This window comes from Elephantulus edwardii, unplaced genomic scaffold (assembly GCF_000299155.1).
Source record: "Elephantulus edwardii isolate Elephantulus edwardi_28Jun2011 unplaced genomic scaffold, EleEdw1.0 scaffold00014, whole genome shotgun sequence".
NCBI classification, from domain to species: domain Eukaryota; kingdom Metazoa; phylum Chordata; class Mammalia; order Macroscelidea; family Macroscelididae; genus Elephantulus; species Elephantulus edwardii.
This window is the reverse complement of record NW_006399764.1, coordinates 467681-484145: the sequence shown is the minus strand read 5'-3', so window position 1 is coordinate 484145 and position 16465 is coordinate 467681. Positions and strand designations below refer to the sequence as shown.

The 16465-nt window shown below is 40.9% G+C and overlaps 1 protein-coding gene and 1 pseudogene across 1 annotated transcript in view; one reads left to right on the top strand and one right to left on the bottom strand.

The window, feature by feature from the left end:
• Positions 1 to 16465, bottom strand: part of DDX58 (DEAD (Asp-Glu-Ala-Asp) box polypeptide 58) — a 50516-nt gene that overhangs the window by 25355 nt on the left and 8696 nt on the right. The window contains exons 2-11 of the mRNA XM_006881330.1: positions 16006 to 16187; positions 14624 to 14771; positions 13949 to 14071; positions 11956 to 12063; positions 11446 to 11599; positions 10322 to 10580; positions 7959 to 8121; positions 5775 to 5879; positions 2032 to 2189; positions 776 to 911 (exon numbers count right to left, since the gene is read on the bottom strand). Of these exons, the coding sequence (XP_006881392.1) occupies positions 776 to 911; positions 2032 to 2189; positions 5775 to 5879; positions 7959 to 8121; positions 10322 to 10580; positions 11446 to 11599; positions 11956 to 12063; positions 13949 to 14071; positions 14624 to 14771; positions 16006 to 16187 (1536 nt within the window). The remainder of the gene's footprint in view (positions 1 to 775; positions 912 to 2031; positions 2190 to 5774; positions 5880 to 7958; positions 8122 to 10321; positions 10581 to 11445; positions 11600 to 11955; positions 12064 to 13948; positions 14072 to 14623; positions 14772 to 16005; positions 16188 to 16465) is intronic.
• Positions 12524 to 13109, top strand: LOC102862882 (annotated as a pseudogene).

The following is a 16465-nucleotide window of genomic DNA, read 5'->3' as shown; positions in this document are numbered from 1 at the left end:
CTATAGATATCTATGAGGTCAAGTTGGTTTATTGTGTGATTTAATTCTTCAGTATCTCTGTTGAGTTTTTTTCTGGTAGTTCTATCTTTTCAGTTCAAAATTTTAAAAACTTAATACTTTGGGCACGATGTGAAGAGGAGGCAGGACTCTATTCTGGGAAAGTTGGAGAGTCAGAGAGAGAGAGAGAGGAAACCCCTAGCAAGATGGACTGGCACAGTGACTGTACCATCGGGTTCGAGCATATCAGAACGGTGAGGATGGCACAGGATAGAGAAGGATGAGATGTGTTGGTCATAGGGTCGCTATGAGCTGCAGTCAACTCGGTGGCACCTAACAACAACATATGACAAACACTGGGAGCTCTGGCAGCCTCATAGATAAGGAGTTGTGCTGACAACTCAAAGGCAAGTGGGCATTCTCCTCCTGTGTGATTTACAGCCTCTGAAAATCTGCTGGAGGGTCATCTACAAAGCATGTCCGACTCAATGGCACATAAGAACAACACTAGCAATGAAAAACAAATGTACTATGAACTAAAATCATAAAATACTAATTCACACCCACCAGGATGACTAGTATTGGAAAATAACAAGTGCTGAAAAGAAAATGGAGAAACTGGGAACTCTTTCATAAACCACTGGTGGAAGTGGTATAGTTGCTGTTAGTGTGGAAAGTAACCTTTGCAAACTCTTCCAAGTTAGGTGTACAGATAAAGACCCGGCTGCCCAAGTCACCACGTGCCAAGGGGGCTTCTTCCTCTGGAAACAACACCTACCTTCAAATCGCCGAGTGAGATGTTGCTCAGTCTCGTCAAACCCTGCTCCTCGTACCTCTTTGAAGAAGTTCTTCAGGTATTCCAGAGCATCTTTGACGCGGGCATGCTCGTTGATAATCAGGGCATCATTGTATATCTGTTTAAAATGAAAATCAACTTTCAGCGTACTTCTAATGTCTAACATAACATCTTCAGTTCAGGTTCCTCTACTTAACAAGAAAGTAATTTTGAGGATAAACTTTTCCCAAAAATAGTTCAACTGCCAGTTTTCTAAGAATGTTCCCTAAGGGTACTGATTTGAACCTAATGTTGGGGAGAGGGGAAACAGACCAAAAACATTTCAATTATCAAGCATCAATCATTAACTGAGACTACTCTGTTATATTCTAGAGAAAGGAAAATAATTCACATTAAAAACCCCAAGGCAAATCAACTTCCACATCAACCTACTCCATAATTCACATATTCCACTTAATCTTTTCTATGTCCAAAGGCTTCACTGAATTAATTGGTAACTGTACTTCTCTGGGATGCTGGAGCTGACCACCTACCTACACCAAAGTTTCAATTACAGGAATTTGAAGTCTATGAATGCATTTTTTAAATCTTTTCAATGGAACAATAAAGGGGCTGGAAGGTTGGTTTTGTTGTATTTTGCAATTTCTTGGTTAATCTGAAAAGACTAGGGACCTTGGATGACTGAATATGTACCTCCACCAAACATTAAAAACAACATATGCAGGGAGCTCTGGTGGCCTAGTGTCAAGAAGCTGTGCTGCAATCCTGAAGGTGTGCAGTTTGAATCCACCAGATTCTTCGCTAGAGAAGGTGGGGCAATCTCCTCTTGTGCCAGTCAGAACTGACTCAACGGTACACAACAAGGAAAAAAAAAAACACAACATGTGCTTCAGTGTACAGTCACAGGATCTTCTCACTGAGTTTAAAGGGTTCTAACAGTGTCACATGTTTATAATAAAGTTCTCTTACCATCATGCAATTTTTTTCCCCAACCATATCAATTAAAGGTAGACTGGAGGAACAGTATAGAGTTTCAGCTTTTGTTTCAAGTTCTGTTTTCCTCAGCGTTAAGTTTCACAAAGCACAATCTTTTGGAGTCTGTTTCCCAAGCTCCTCCTGGAAAAGCCGCTGCATACACTCTCAGAGCCATCACTCAAAGTTTGCATTCTCTCAGCTGCTCCAGAGGAGAGCTCAGCAGGTGCTAGGACCCAGATAACGGCTTGGAAAGGAGGACCTACCTGCAGATGGGACGTGTACAAGTAAAGCTCCTTACAAATCCTGCTCTCCTCATTTTTATCCGGCAGGTGAAAAACCACGCACTCTTTCTGAACTGCAATGATCTGCTGTTCATATTTCTGTGTACCGGATTCCCGATTTTGAATCTTCAGTAAGTTTTCTGGGGAGAAAAATAGAAGAGTATTTTATTGTAACACGTGGCAACTGGAGAACTTAAACACGCCTTAACCTCCCATTTTCCTTCTTCTAAGAATATGCCACCCATTGCCATGGAGGAAATCCCAATTCATGGTGACCCATGGGTTTCATAGTAGAACTGAATTTCAGAGGGTTTTCAATGGCTGATTTCTCTGAAGCTGACTGCCAGGCCTTTCTTCTTAGGTACCTCTAGGTGGACTTGAACTGCTAACCTTTCAGTTAGTACCCAAGTGCACTCAGTATCTGTACTTCTGAAGACTCCAGTACTTGATTGGTATTCCTGATAGTCAGGCAATGGGAGGGGGATGAAAGACAGAGTTGTTAGGTACCGTCGAGTCAAGGACAACTCATAGCAACCCTGGAAACAAAAGGCCTGAACCCTGTCCTGTCCTGTGCCATTCTCATCAGCTCTGACACTCTTGAGCCCACTGCTGCGATCACTGTGTCAATCATCTCGTTGAAGGTCTTCCTCTCTTTCATTGACCCTCCACCTTTCCAAGCATGTTGTCCCCTTCCAATAAATAGCTTCTCCTATCAACATGCCCGAAGTACGGGAGACAGCTTTGCCATCTTTGCCTTTGTTTGCATATTCTCCAAGACATATCTGTTTGTTCTTTTGGCTGTCCATGTTGTTGTTGTTGTTGTTATGTGCCATCGAGTCATCTGAGACTCATACCGACCCATGTACAAGAGCCCTGAACCTGCTCTATCCTGTACCAACCTCACTGTCTCTGACACGCTCACTCCCACCACCCCAATCACAGAATCGATCCATCTCATGAGGGTCTTCCTCTCCTGCACCGTTCCTCCACTCTCCCAAACATTATTTCCCTCTCCAAGGACCAGTCCCTCCTTGCAACATGCCCAAAGTATATCAGATGAAGCTTCAGAATCCTTGAGTCCAAGGAGCATTCTAGCTTCACCCTCTCCAGGACAAATCTGTTTGTTCTCCTAGCAGTCCATGGTATATTCAACACTCTTCTCCAGCACCACAACTCAAAGGCATCAATTCTCTTTCTATCATTTCTAGTCACTGTCCAACTCTCCGATGCATAGCACGTAATTGCGAAGACTATAGCCCGGATCAGGCACACCTTAGTCTCCAGCCTGACATCATTGTTCTTCAGTACTCTTGAGAGGTCTCTCACAGCTGACTTTCCCAATACAATTCATTTCTTGATTTCCTGGCTGCTGTTACTAAGAGTGCTGACTGTGGAGCCAAGCAAACTAAAACTGTTAACTATCTCAATCTCTTAACCATCCATACTAATGCTGCCAAATGGCGCAGTGGTGAGAATCTTTGTTTTCTTGATGTTGAACTTCAATCCATATTGAAGGCTGCAGTCCTTGACCTTCTGCAGCAAGTGCTTCAGGTCCATGGGATATTTAATACTCTTCAATAACACCACAGCTCAAAGACATCAATTTTTGTGTCATTTGTATTCATTGTCTGGCTCTCAGATGCATACCAAGTGATTTAAAACACCATGGACTGAATCAGGTGTATCTTACTCTTCAAACAGGCATTACTGCTTCTTAGTAATATGCAGAGGACAGTAGATTTTCCCAAATGCAATGTGTCTTCTTATCTCCTGACTACTGGTACCAAGAGTGTTGGTTGTGGATCCAACGAAGATGAAATAGTTGACCATTTCAATCTTTTCTCCATCTATCATGATGTTGTCCAACTGTGAGGACTTTAGTCTTCTTGATGCTAAGATGTAATCTATAATGAAGGCTGAAGTATTTGATCTTCTGCAGCAAGTGGTTCAATTTCTTCTCACTCTCAGCAAGCAATATTGTATATGATCTGCAAAATGCAGTCTGTTGATGGATCATCCTCCTATACTGATGCCATATTCTTCTTCATAAAGTCCAGCTTTTCAAATGATTTGCTCAGCATGCAAAGGAATAGGCAGACAACCCTGATAACCCTGAAACATACTTTTCCTGATTTTTAAACCGTACAGTGCTCTCCTGCTTTGTTCAGAAAATAGCTTCTTGGTCTAGGTTTAGGAATTGTGTATACATAATTGAATGTTCTGGAATTCCAATTCTTCTCAATTTTAGCCATAGTTTGTTATGATCGACATAGTCAAAGGCCTTTGCATCGTCAATAAAGCACAAATAGACATTCTTCTAGTTTTCTCTGCTTTCAGTCAGGATCCACCTGACATCAGCTGTGATATCCCTGGTGACATGGCCTCTTCTAAACCTGGTTTGGACTTCTGGCAATTTTCTGTCAATGTTCTGTTTTAGCTGTTTTTTACATTGTATATTAAGACAAAGTAAAAATGAGTAAATTAGCTAAAAGTTTTTATGAACATGCCCTAAATTAAATTAGGAAAGAAAAAGCAAAATAAGTGGGAAAGAAGTAAAGACACCCTGAGGTTTCTCAAAGACATCACAAATCCATTGTCTCCGAAACCCTAAACTCAATTTATACCTGCAAAAGTTGCTCCTTGTCCTGGTGCAAACAACAAACTGGTGACCAAGCCAGAAACCTGGAAGTCACCCAGTGCCCTCTCTCACCGCCATCCAAATGAACTTAAGCATAAAGTCTTAGAGCTGGTGTGAAGTACCCTTTCCATCCCAGCACCCCCACTCTCTGTTTAGTCTTCTTCATTTCTTAATACTTTTACCACATCACTAAGTTTTAAACTCTTCAGTTCTGTTAACTGCTTCTAGGATGAAACACAAACTCTTCAGTTTTGCTCGCTGCTTTTAGGATAAAATGCAAACTGAGTTTGGTCTGCCAAGTCTTTCACCCTGTCCTCCCTTCTCCTCATAGCCTCCCTCCTTTGCATTTCTCACTTAGCAGAATTATCGTGAAACGCTTCTAGTTTCTAAAATGTCCTACGCTCTATGCGTCTGGTACCTGTGACCTTACATATTTTTCTCTCTCACTTGGTTGACATCTTCAAGATTTGTCACAGGGACCACCTTCCTCGAGAGGCCTTCCCTGCCACCTAGTCTTGGTCAGCCGAAGCTCCTATGTGTTCCCCCGTCCACCAGGGTGTAACCCGGCCCTGCTGCATGGGCGTTATTCCATTTCTTTCTTGTCTATATGACTGTGAGTTTCCGAAGCAAAGGGACCATGTTTTCAATCTTAGCATTTCCATCTCTTAGAACAGTGCCTGTCACAGCAAATATGTGGTAAGTAAATGAAGAAACAGGGGAAGAACACAACTTAGTGATTACATGAGGGAGTCCCAAAAGAAGAAAGAATACAAGGTCACCTCTAGGTTTGAGTCTGAGGCACCAGACAAATGGTGGTTCCAGTCATGGAAATAAGAAGGTCAAGAAAGTATGAACTGATCTGAATATATTACTTCTGAGGTGTACATTGGTCCAGATAGATTTACTTTAGACTTAAGGAGGAAAAGGGGAGGGGAAAAAAGGAGAACTTCTAAGGGTCTTGGATAACCCATAATGAAGAGAATCAAATTGAGAAGAATGCAAAAAAAAGTATCATATATGAGCAATCTGCAGCTACGCCTACGTGGAGGGGACAGAAATGGACTTTTCTCACCGAGAACTGGAATACCATGTTCTTCAAAGACACTCTTTGCCATTCTCTCTGTCTCACTCATCATCTGGGATATGATGTTTTTAAATTTGTCGTTAGTCCGAGCTTCCACTTTCCTGAAAACTAGAGCCATCAAAAGACAGTGAGTATTTCATGGAAGAAGAGATCACAGGTCAAAGCAAACAGTCTGAAAGCTTCGGTGCCTTTATTACTTCCCTGGTAAAGGTCAAGGTCGCAGATCCCAGGCTTACCAGCAGATGGCCTAAACGAGATCAATAAATGTGCCACACCTTTCTAGCTCCCCATTGCCTCATGCTCTGACTGCAACATCTCTGTCTCTCCTGATCAGGTTGCATCTGCCTCCTCCCTCTGGCTTTCTCGGGAATCTGAGCACACAGCCTATGATCTGCTGAGGCTGGTCTCCTCCCGTCTCTCTAAGGCCTCCTCCCTCTGCAACTCGGCTGAGTTTTCTGCTAGTCTTCCTTCCCAGCTAGCCCTCAGGAGAGCTCACAGCAATCTTACGATCTATTATTGCATTCTTTTACTGGAAACATATCATGTACTGGCTCACCAAAACCTTCTGCTCCAGATAGGTCCCTGTTCTTGGGCAAGATACTCACTAATTGTCAAGTGGGTCCTAGCTGACCCTGTAGATGGCTTTCGGAGACTAATTAATCACAGGGAAGGAAATTGCCCATCGTTCTCCTGTGGAGCCACAAGAGGATGTGAACCACAGGAGAGCCTTAGGGTTGGCAGCACAACTCCCGACAGACCACACCACTGGATCACAAGGGGGATACGACAGAAGTGTGCTGAAGGTATCATGGAGTACGTGGGAGGGGGAACCACTGCAGGGGAAGTAGTGCCATGGAATAACTAGGGAAAGCAAAAGGAGTCCACAGACCAGCATGGACAGAGCCTTGGAAGGAGAAGCACCGGCTGTGGCTGAGGCCCCCAGAGGATACAGCACAGCTGAGGAGGTGGGAGACCAGGAAAGTCAGACAAAGGCGGAGGACTAGATATAAATCCCTACACAATACCAGCAGAATGAGATTAGCTCTCTTCCCCATAAGCAGCCCCTGTAGTGTTATGTGTTCAGCTAATAACCAAGAAATCAGTTAATTCAAATTCACGAAAACTCCATGGGAGAAAGATGGGCAGGCAATCCCTACTAAAAAGATTCTCAGCCTCAGGCACCTAATGGAGGGAAAGTCAGTAGGAGTCAGAAACGACTCAGGAGCAATAGGTTGCATTCTCCAAAACGAGCCCTGGTGCTGTGTGGCATTATATATTGGACTGGAAGGTCAGCAGTTCAAATTCACCAGCTTCTCTGTAGAAGTAAAAGAAGCAATATCTTTGTGTAAAGATATGGAGGGCTGGCCTCTGAAACCCAGGGCAGAGTTGCCATGACTTAGAACAGACCCAAGAGCAGTTTTTCTGTTTGTTTTCATGGCTTCTAAAGTCATAACGGACAGCTCCCTGGAAGGAACTTGATTGTGGACCTCCCCACTCTTCCACATTTGTTCTTCCTTACTTTCACATGGTCACAGGCTGCTCAGACAGCAAGGTCTATACAGGACCGGTATTCAATAAAAACTTGCCGGCTCATCTTAGAAAAGTCATATTCTAATCTTTCTGGAAAAGTTGTGACAAATGCAGATCATTTCAACCAAAATCATCCAATAAATATTCGATAGCAGCACCCACAGGGAAGGTGGGCTAGGCTCTAGGCCATTTCCTTTTTAAAAAATTTCCTTTTATTACTTTTCGTGCATATACTGGATCTCTCTGGTACAAGAGGAGAGTGTCTCTCCTCCAGCAGAGCATCTAGTGGATTTGAACCGCACACCTTTGGGATTGCAGTGCAGCTTCTTGCCAATTGGCCACCAGAGCTCCTGCTCTGGGCCATTTTCATGCTTACAGTTTCTCATCACCTCTTTCTGACTCATAAGTACCAGGATAGGAATTTTCTGAAACCAAAGAACAGGTATGTTTTCTCTCTGCAGATCACTCCTAAATTTCATCCACTGCCAAAGGAGAGTTAGAAATGTGATCATTTCTCAAGTGTTAGGTAAGCATTTTCAACTAAACAGAGAAAGCGTGAAAAGACAGGCTTTGACTAGGTACGACACACACGGCTCCACGCTCTGTGTAGAAGAGTGGAACAGAGTCCTGGAGGCTTTTTCACTGGATGCCACTTACATTTCTGCGGCTTATAAACAACTTCTTCCAACTCCTCCAAATTCTCTCTAACTGTTGCTATCACTGAGGTGTCGAGAGAGGCGCACAATTTGCAGATGTATTCCATGGCTTCAGTTATATTTTTGGCATCCCCAACGCCCACTGAAGCAGTTAGGCCAATGACCTGTGAGGAGAAACACAAATCATTGTTGTCTGGAAAACAGCAAAGCAAGTCTCAAGATGTCCCCATCTAACTCTATTCTGCTAGAGCTGGTTTTTTCTGTTTTAACTTCCGATAAAAAGTATGAACGCTATTATTATTTAACTGACATTCTCTGTTATTTGAAAAAGAAATGAGTAATTATTAAGGCTCAGAAATACACGTAAGTGTGAAGAGTAGTATCAATATAAGTTCATGGTTTCAAATCTCATTTGGGCTTCTATATTGCAACAGATGAATAAAGAAATAGAAAACTAACTTTTATATAGTGATCTGAAACTGACATTTTATAATACTATAGGACAAAGGAAATTTATTTTAACTTTGTAGTAATGTTTGCTTTCTTATCAAACTCAAGGCTTTTCTTAATATATATATTTAAACCTCCTTTCCTGTTTGCTTCAGCAATTCATGACCAGAAGTTAAGCTTTCTTTGGAATCTAAATAACAGGAGTGCTGCTCCAAGCTGCCAATGTGAACAGAGGATTCTTCAGCAAAAGGGACATGCTTGTTTCCTAAGAGAACTGGTTTGATAGGGATGGGTAAATCAGAAATTGGCTCTCTAAAAGGGGACTATTAGGGCATGCGGCTTACACACTTTCACAAATGTAGTTATTAGTAAGATTATCATATGGGGGACACTTCATAATATACATGAACGAAATATAATGTAAATGAAACTAATTATATAAATAAAAGTTATTAAAATGTAAAAAAAAAAAACCCCAAACATCGCAATTACAGTGTTCAAGACAGAATTACACAAAATGTCCATCCTATGATATGTAGTCAGCACCAGCCAGCTCTGGAATAATGATAAGACCAAGTAAGATGTGACCATTGACCAGACGACTCTGGGCCTCTGGGCAAGTGAAGATGCCTCATAATCTGCAATCTGTGTTTCTCCCCTACATCTGCCAGCCCCTCCCCCTCACTGTCCTCGAAATAGAGAAGATAGATTTGCAAAGTTCACGTCCCCTGTCTCCCATATACCAGTATATAATAAACATTCAGTCATTCCACTCAATCCATCTATGAGACTGCTTTTAACACAACAGGAAATACTTCTGTATGCTCTGAGTTCTCCTATTTCAAACCCTTGATTATTCTCATCAAGTGACCTTGCATTCTTCTATTTAAAAGACGAGATTCCCTTCCTTTCCTGCCCCATCCAGGAACAACTGCATCTTGACTCTCCTTAACGCCTCCCATCTAGTGCCATCAGTAATGATGTTGCTTCTCCTTTCTTATATTTACCCAACTTTTCCCACACCCTCCCGCCTCTCTTAATAATCATTCTCTCTCTTTTTTTTTCATTCTTTTTCATTCTCTCTTTTTTATCCCTTTGCCAAATACTATACTTCACAATCTACTCTCCAGTGGTACAGAAGGGCTTCACAAGCCGCTGTGAAGGCTTGGATCAAACCATGCTTTTACACCGCAGTGCCTCTGGACACACAGCCCCCTTCCTGGACTTCAGACACTTATCTATCGACTCGATAATTTTTGTTTAAGTATTGCCTGACTTTCACAGCATATATGAGAGCTCTTTCAATTATGTCTCAACTGCATTTTGTTCCCACTGCTATAGTATACAATCTGGACAAATAGTAATCTAAATCTCACATATCTGGCTCTCTTTCCTCTTATAAGACTTTCAGTGCAAACACTATATGGTTTTATATCCATAGCCACAGTGCTTGGCCCATAATTCTTACCTGTGAAGTAATGAATGAAATAAAATTGATACACATACCCACTGCCAGCCACCCTCCATCACACTTGGAAAGAAGACTGCTGTCTTTCTCCCTGGGAGTCAGGCTGGTGGATTCGAACTGTCTTCCTTTCCATTAGCAGCCCAATACTTTACACACTATGACACCAGGGATCCTAAATTTAGGTAAATCTACTGCCATTAAGTTGTTTCTAAGTCTGGTGAAGCTTCATTGGGTTTTCAAGGTTGTAAATCTTTACCGGAGGAGATTACCCATTTTTTCCCTCTCAGAGTCACTGGCAGATTCTTCACTTCTTCAGTTAGCAGCCTGATACAGGACACCTATCAACATAGTGTAAACTCAGGGCCTGAGAAGGCCATCGTCTAGATGGCCACAAAAGTACATAAATATGTAGCTCAACTGAGGAATCCATCTGACTCTGGACATACCTGGGGCAATGGGTCTGAAGATCCGCTAAGCTTCTGATCTAGATAATTAAACATGATCATATTATATGGATGGTTTTTATTGGTGTTGTGGCATTCATCAAATATCATCAAAGTAAAGATGGAGAGCGATGGAATAGTCCCATTTTTGAGGTTATTCACAAGAATCTGTGGGGTTAAAATGATGATGTCATTGTCTTCAATGACCTGTTTCACTGGGACCTGCTCAGATGTTGCTCCAGAAACCCCTGCAACTTGGTACCTTGAAAATGAGAGATATTCCTGATTACCAACCAGAAGGTGAGCAGTGAGCCACAAAGATACAAGACACAGCGTCAGAACATCAATGAATTAAGTTCTCCCTGGTTCTAAAAGAAGTCTTTCTGCCCATGTTACTTTGTCACAGTGTCATTTCATCTCTTTGAAGGTCGTCTTCTCTTTCACTGACCCTCCACCTTTCCGAGCTGATGAGCTGATGTCCCTTTTCAAGCAATAGCCTCTCCTAGCAACAGCCCCAAAGTATTGAGATGAAGTTTCTCCATCTTTCTGCCTACGAAGCACTCTGGCTGCACTTTTCCCAAGACATGTCTGTTTGTACTTTTGGAAGTTCACAGGATAATTATTAATACTACATGATCATTCTTTCAGATCACGAAGGAATAAAAGAGTACATAAAGAAAAGGGTATTATTAAATAAACTTTAAAATCACTCTCAAAATTCGCAATGCAGCTGAGGCAGGACCGACTTGAAGCTGACCCTCCAGTGGGCTGTCAGAGGTTAAGTCACAGGGAAGGACAGTGTCCATCTTTCTCCGAGAGAATCACTAATGGATTCAATTGCCAAGGAGGCGTCTCCTCTGGATTAGCAGCAGATTCCCTACAGACACCACACGAGGGGCCCTTGTCATTAAAATGTCAAATTTACCTTTTAAGAAGTCTTTTTTATTCACGCTGCAATAGCTAACCTGAGTGCATTAGTATTCTTGGATATACTAATGAGAAAGACTTGGATCCATGAAAAATTACACATGGAGTATAAAAATGAAATCAATTATAATTTTAAATTAAAAAAAAATTCAGTTACAGGAATTTGGGAAAGAAGAGATCTGACCAACTACTATACTTACCCATGTCTTTCAAAATACTTTGAGAACACGGATTTCTGTTGTTCATATACTGGGATTTGAACAGCAAAAAAGACAACTTTGCCGCCTCGTCCTTGTGGAAACATTTTAAGATGATGTTCACATATAAGAATGGAAACAAAGGTTTTTCCACAACCTTTTAACAAGTAAGGGAGGGGAGAGGAAAAAAAAATCATGTGAAAACATCACACATTTAGTCCTGGCAGACCTAAAACCACTAACAGGCTGATACTTAAATCAATGGTTAAGAAAACAGTTGCAATATTCACAAAATGACTCCAATTTTTGCGATCAACCAAACAGAACCCAAAGAAGAAATTTCTGTTTGCCCTCACATGTCCCTGAAAATACCTGGTGACTTAGAATAATAGGTAGTTTTCTTAAAAGACAAACAAGACAACGAAAAAAAAAACAAACCTTGGACCTTTTTCCCAGGTATTCAATAAAAAGGATAGGGGAAGATGCAAAGAGAAAAACAAACTATGTGAGTACCAGTGGGAGCACATATGATCGTGTTTTTTCCATTCTTAGCAGGCAGTGTGAGCTCTACTTGGTACTTTCTTGGCTTCCATGTGGTCCATGAGTAAGTATGAGGCACTTCTGCAACACAAAAAGAACAAAATTGCCAAATGGTTACTGCTCTGCAGAATCACACAATGGCTGAGTCAAACTTACTCATTTTTAAGAAACAGAGATTCTCTGAAAAGTAAAGTGAGTTAACAGTAACTGTCAATAAGCATCACTTCCTTCCTGGTGCCCTTCTGCTTTTAAAAATGCCTCCTTGTACAACATTCTGGGCTCATCATCCAGCAGCCATGAAAGCATACATCAGGAAAGGTAAGATCACCTGAACCACCGCTCCTCAACCTCCTGATAGGGCCACACTAGATGGATGCTAGCAGAAAGAGAGAAAAACGCAAACACAACTCCAAATTCTCTAAGAATCTAAACTTGACCAGAGCCATCAAAACTAGAGGACTCTCTAAAACTTTTAATTGAAACTGTCCATTAAGGTGTCCTTTTAGCTCTTCCTAGGCCAGTGCTCAGCACGAAAAAGACCATGTTCAGTTAAAGCACGAAGATTGTGAAGCCCAATGGCGAAAAGCTGGATGAATTCAAGTCTGGCATCTCTCAGGCTCTTCTTGAACTGGAGATGAACTCAGACCTAAAAGCTCTATTAAGGGAGTTGCATATAACAGCAGCTAAGGAAATTGAAGTTGGTGGTGGTCAGAAAACTATTATAATCTTTGTTCCTGTTCCTCAACTGAAATCTTTGCAGAAAATCCAAGTCCGCTTAAAATGTGAACTGGAGAAAAAGTTCAGTGGAAAGCACAATGTCTTTTATTGCTTAGAGGAGAATTCTGCCTAAACCAACTCAGAAAAGCCGCACAAAAAATAAACAAAAGCGCCCCAGGAGCTGCACCCTGACGGCTGTGCATGATGCAATCCTTGAAGACTTGGCCTTTCCCAGTAAAATTGTGGCCAAGAGAATCTGTGTAAACCTGGATGGCAGCCGGCTTATAAAAGTCCATTTGGACAAAGCCCAGCAGAATAACACAGAACATAAGGTTGAAACTTTCTCTGGTGTGTATAAGAAGCTCACAGGCAAGGATGTTAATTTTGAATTCCCAGAGTTTCAGTTATAAACAAAATTATTAAATAAAGGTATTGTTCAGAGGGGGGGGAAGTGTCCTTTTAGCTTTTAAATTAAAGCTTTTCATTAAACAGCAGGTTAGCTAGAAAAGGGGAGAGTGACACGCTTCAGGACGGCATTCTTTTTAAAAAAAGGGTAAGAGATCAAATGGACAACAGTTACTACAGCACAGATGAGAAGGCTTTGGGACAGGGAGAGTAAGTTAACCATAATAGACTAATAACGGAGCAGAAATAATTAGAAAGTTGGCCCAGTGTGAAGACAGTAACCAAAGTCACTGAACATTATACATAGAATCTGTTGAATGAGAACCGATTTCACTAAAAATACCTCTTTAGTTAAAAAAAAAAAAAAGATGAGGTGACTCTTGCAAAAGGCCTTCTTGAGAATTAAAAAAAAGGAGCACAAGCTAGGTCCCAGCTCCCACTGAACCCATCGGTCAGGCACAATCTGTGCAAAGCACAAACTTCATTAGCTTGGGGGCACACCCCCAGGACCTGAAAAGAAAATTGAGCAAGAGGCTCACAAACAAGTATTTCTTTACAAAGGAAGGCTGACTGTGGATTTCACAGACGTTGAATAGTTGAATAACCTGAGTTTCTGAAAGGACTGTACTTGTACTTTTAATGTGATGAAAGATGAGAAGATAGCAGGTGTGTAAAGGAGAGAAGGGCATTTCTAATTCTTGGAAAATTATCTACTTTAACAGAGTCTCTGCCAATTTTCCCTCAAAAACTCTCCACAAGGCTGGGACTTCTTCACCACCGTAAACCACATCTCCACAAAAACTATCCAAAGGGCACTGGAATTAAAAAGAACAATGACAAGTACCTGAAGGCAGGCATGGGTTCCCACTAAGATTCTGACATTCTGTTTCTTCCTGGTAGAATATCTGTACTTCAGAAGTTTCTGGTTCATCATCTTCAAGATCTTTAACTTCAATATCTTTTGCATCTTTATGAGACAGGGAAAAAAAAAGGTAGAATTTCAAATAACCTGATACGGGGATCCCCCACTTTTTCAAAGCTCACTTTGCACCACTTAGCTGGTCGGCAGCTTCTACACTGCAGCTGCTTATAGATAATAAAAGAAATTCAAAGAGGATTTTCACTTTTACACACACAACATACACAAAGTGTGGGAAGCAAAACCAGCATGCTGGGTTTGCTTTTCAGTGAGCTGTTAAAGAGTCAGCATGTATTCCAAATAGTAAAAAAAGCATCACCAACCTCCCTCCCCAGAAACTATACTCAGTATCTCAGTTGAGCTGCCATGATTTTTTTTCCATGTACTTTTGAGCCAGATGGTCCACTGTTAGGGGTTATGTACAATTAATCTAATGTAGCCAAGTAGCCAGCTCCTCCTAGGAGCCAGCTTCATGCTGGTCTCTGACTCGGGACATTGTCATAGCAATCATAAGAGAAATAATCTCACGGTGAGGAAAGGAGGGAACATTTTCAGATCTTTCCACTTCTCCTTTCAGAGTTCTTCCTCAGGATGCCCTACCTTTCTCAACAGTCCAGAGTTCACTGAAATTGCACTCTTCTTTCTCCAAAGCCAGTTTCAAAGCTTTGGGCCAGTTCTCTTTGTCGGATCTAACAAGGCAGTCAACCATTTTCTCTGCACCCGCCATCATGCCTTTGATGGAACAAACCTATGGAACACAACTGCAGCTTGTTAATCAATCATTTCAAAAGATTTCCTTTTGTGAGCCTTTACAAGAGAAAGATCAATTTAAGTACGATTTGAATTCAAATTTATGATATATTATCTTTCCTGGCCCAAAACCAAACCCATCCAGTCAGTTCCAGCTCAGAGGGACCCGCCACTGTGTGACAAGGCTCTAAATCTTTATGGGAAGAAAATGCCCATCTTCCTCCCTCAACGTAGCTGGTGGATTTGAACCCCTGACCTTCTAGTTACTGGTGCAACCTAAGCTCATACTATGCCACCAGAGCTCTATATACTATGGTTCAGTGGGTCTCAAGCAGACCATTTTTTTCACCACCCAACATAGTGGTACTCTTTTCATCTTTGCTCTTACACTTGATGTCACTATATGAAGTCATGCCCCCTCTAAATCTTTTGAGCTCTTAGACGGTATCATCAGCCACATAAAGAAGAGAAGTAATTCATTCACCAACCATTCAGAATTAAAGGTATTACTGGCGCAGAGATATGACTGAAAGAATATTACCAAATATGAGCTGTTTTTTCTGGGTAATGAGATTTTCATGACTGTTATTCTTAATCTTCATTTATAAACACAGTAACTAAAATTTGTTAATCACTTGTTTTTATTTGTAGCCACATATAAGTACTTTACATATATTATCGCCCATAATCTGTAGGAAAGCATAATTTAATAAGATACAATTACACTTCAAATTCATACATGAAGCAACAGAATCTTAGACAGGCTGACTACCTTGCTCAAGATCACACCAATAATCATTTCAACAAAATTAGGATTTCTGCACCAGAGTACCTGACCGTGAGCATAAGCCTTTTTACGTGTATCTTTTTACTTGCTGAACTATTCAAAGGTATTTAAAGTGGCATGAAACCTTTTCCACAAAAGTAATAAAGTAAATTTAACAAAAAAAGGGCAAATCTGAAAAAAATTGCAGCAAAAATAACTCAGTTCACACTGAAATTGCAAGTATACGATCTTCCCTTGAATTTTAGAACTTTCATGGATTTCAATTATCTTTCTCATTAAGACATTTCCCATTTTCCTAAGGAGTGTGTAACAACTCACCTGCCGAATCAACTAGCAGTATTAAAAAAAAAAAAAAAAAAAAGACATTTCCCATTTTCAAGTTAGGTGCCCAAATAGTTTTATGTTCTTTTCTAATCCAATTAAATTTTCATATGCATTAACTTACCTGTTTAATTTCTTCACATTCCTGACTAATTAAACATGGGGCTATGTCAGGGAGGATATCTATTGGATTAACTCGGCTTTTAAATTCTGGTTGTAGACGTCTTAAAAGTAGTCTATACTCCTCTAAATTTTCAATTTTTTGGAAATCCCAATTCTCAAAGGCTTCATAAAGCCCTGTATAACCTGAAATGAAATAAGAAAGTACAAATATTTATGACAGAAACTTAAAAAAGGCTTTAAGATTAATATAAGAATCATGTATGCATATATGCGTGAATGCTTGGGAGGGGAGGGAATCTGAATTACCTAAGTAATAAGGATCTTCAAAAAAAGATCAGGGCTCATTTTAGGCATCCTACTTTTTAGGTCGCTAAAGATGTTTATCTTCCACTGTTGTGAATGAGGCTGACATCGGGGTGGGGGTAAGACTGAGAAAAACTGGATGAATTATGTTTACTGCC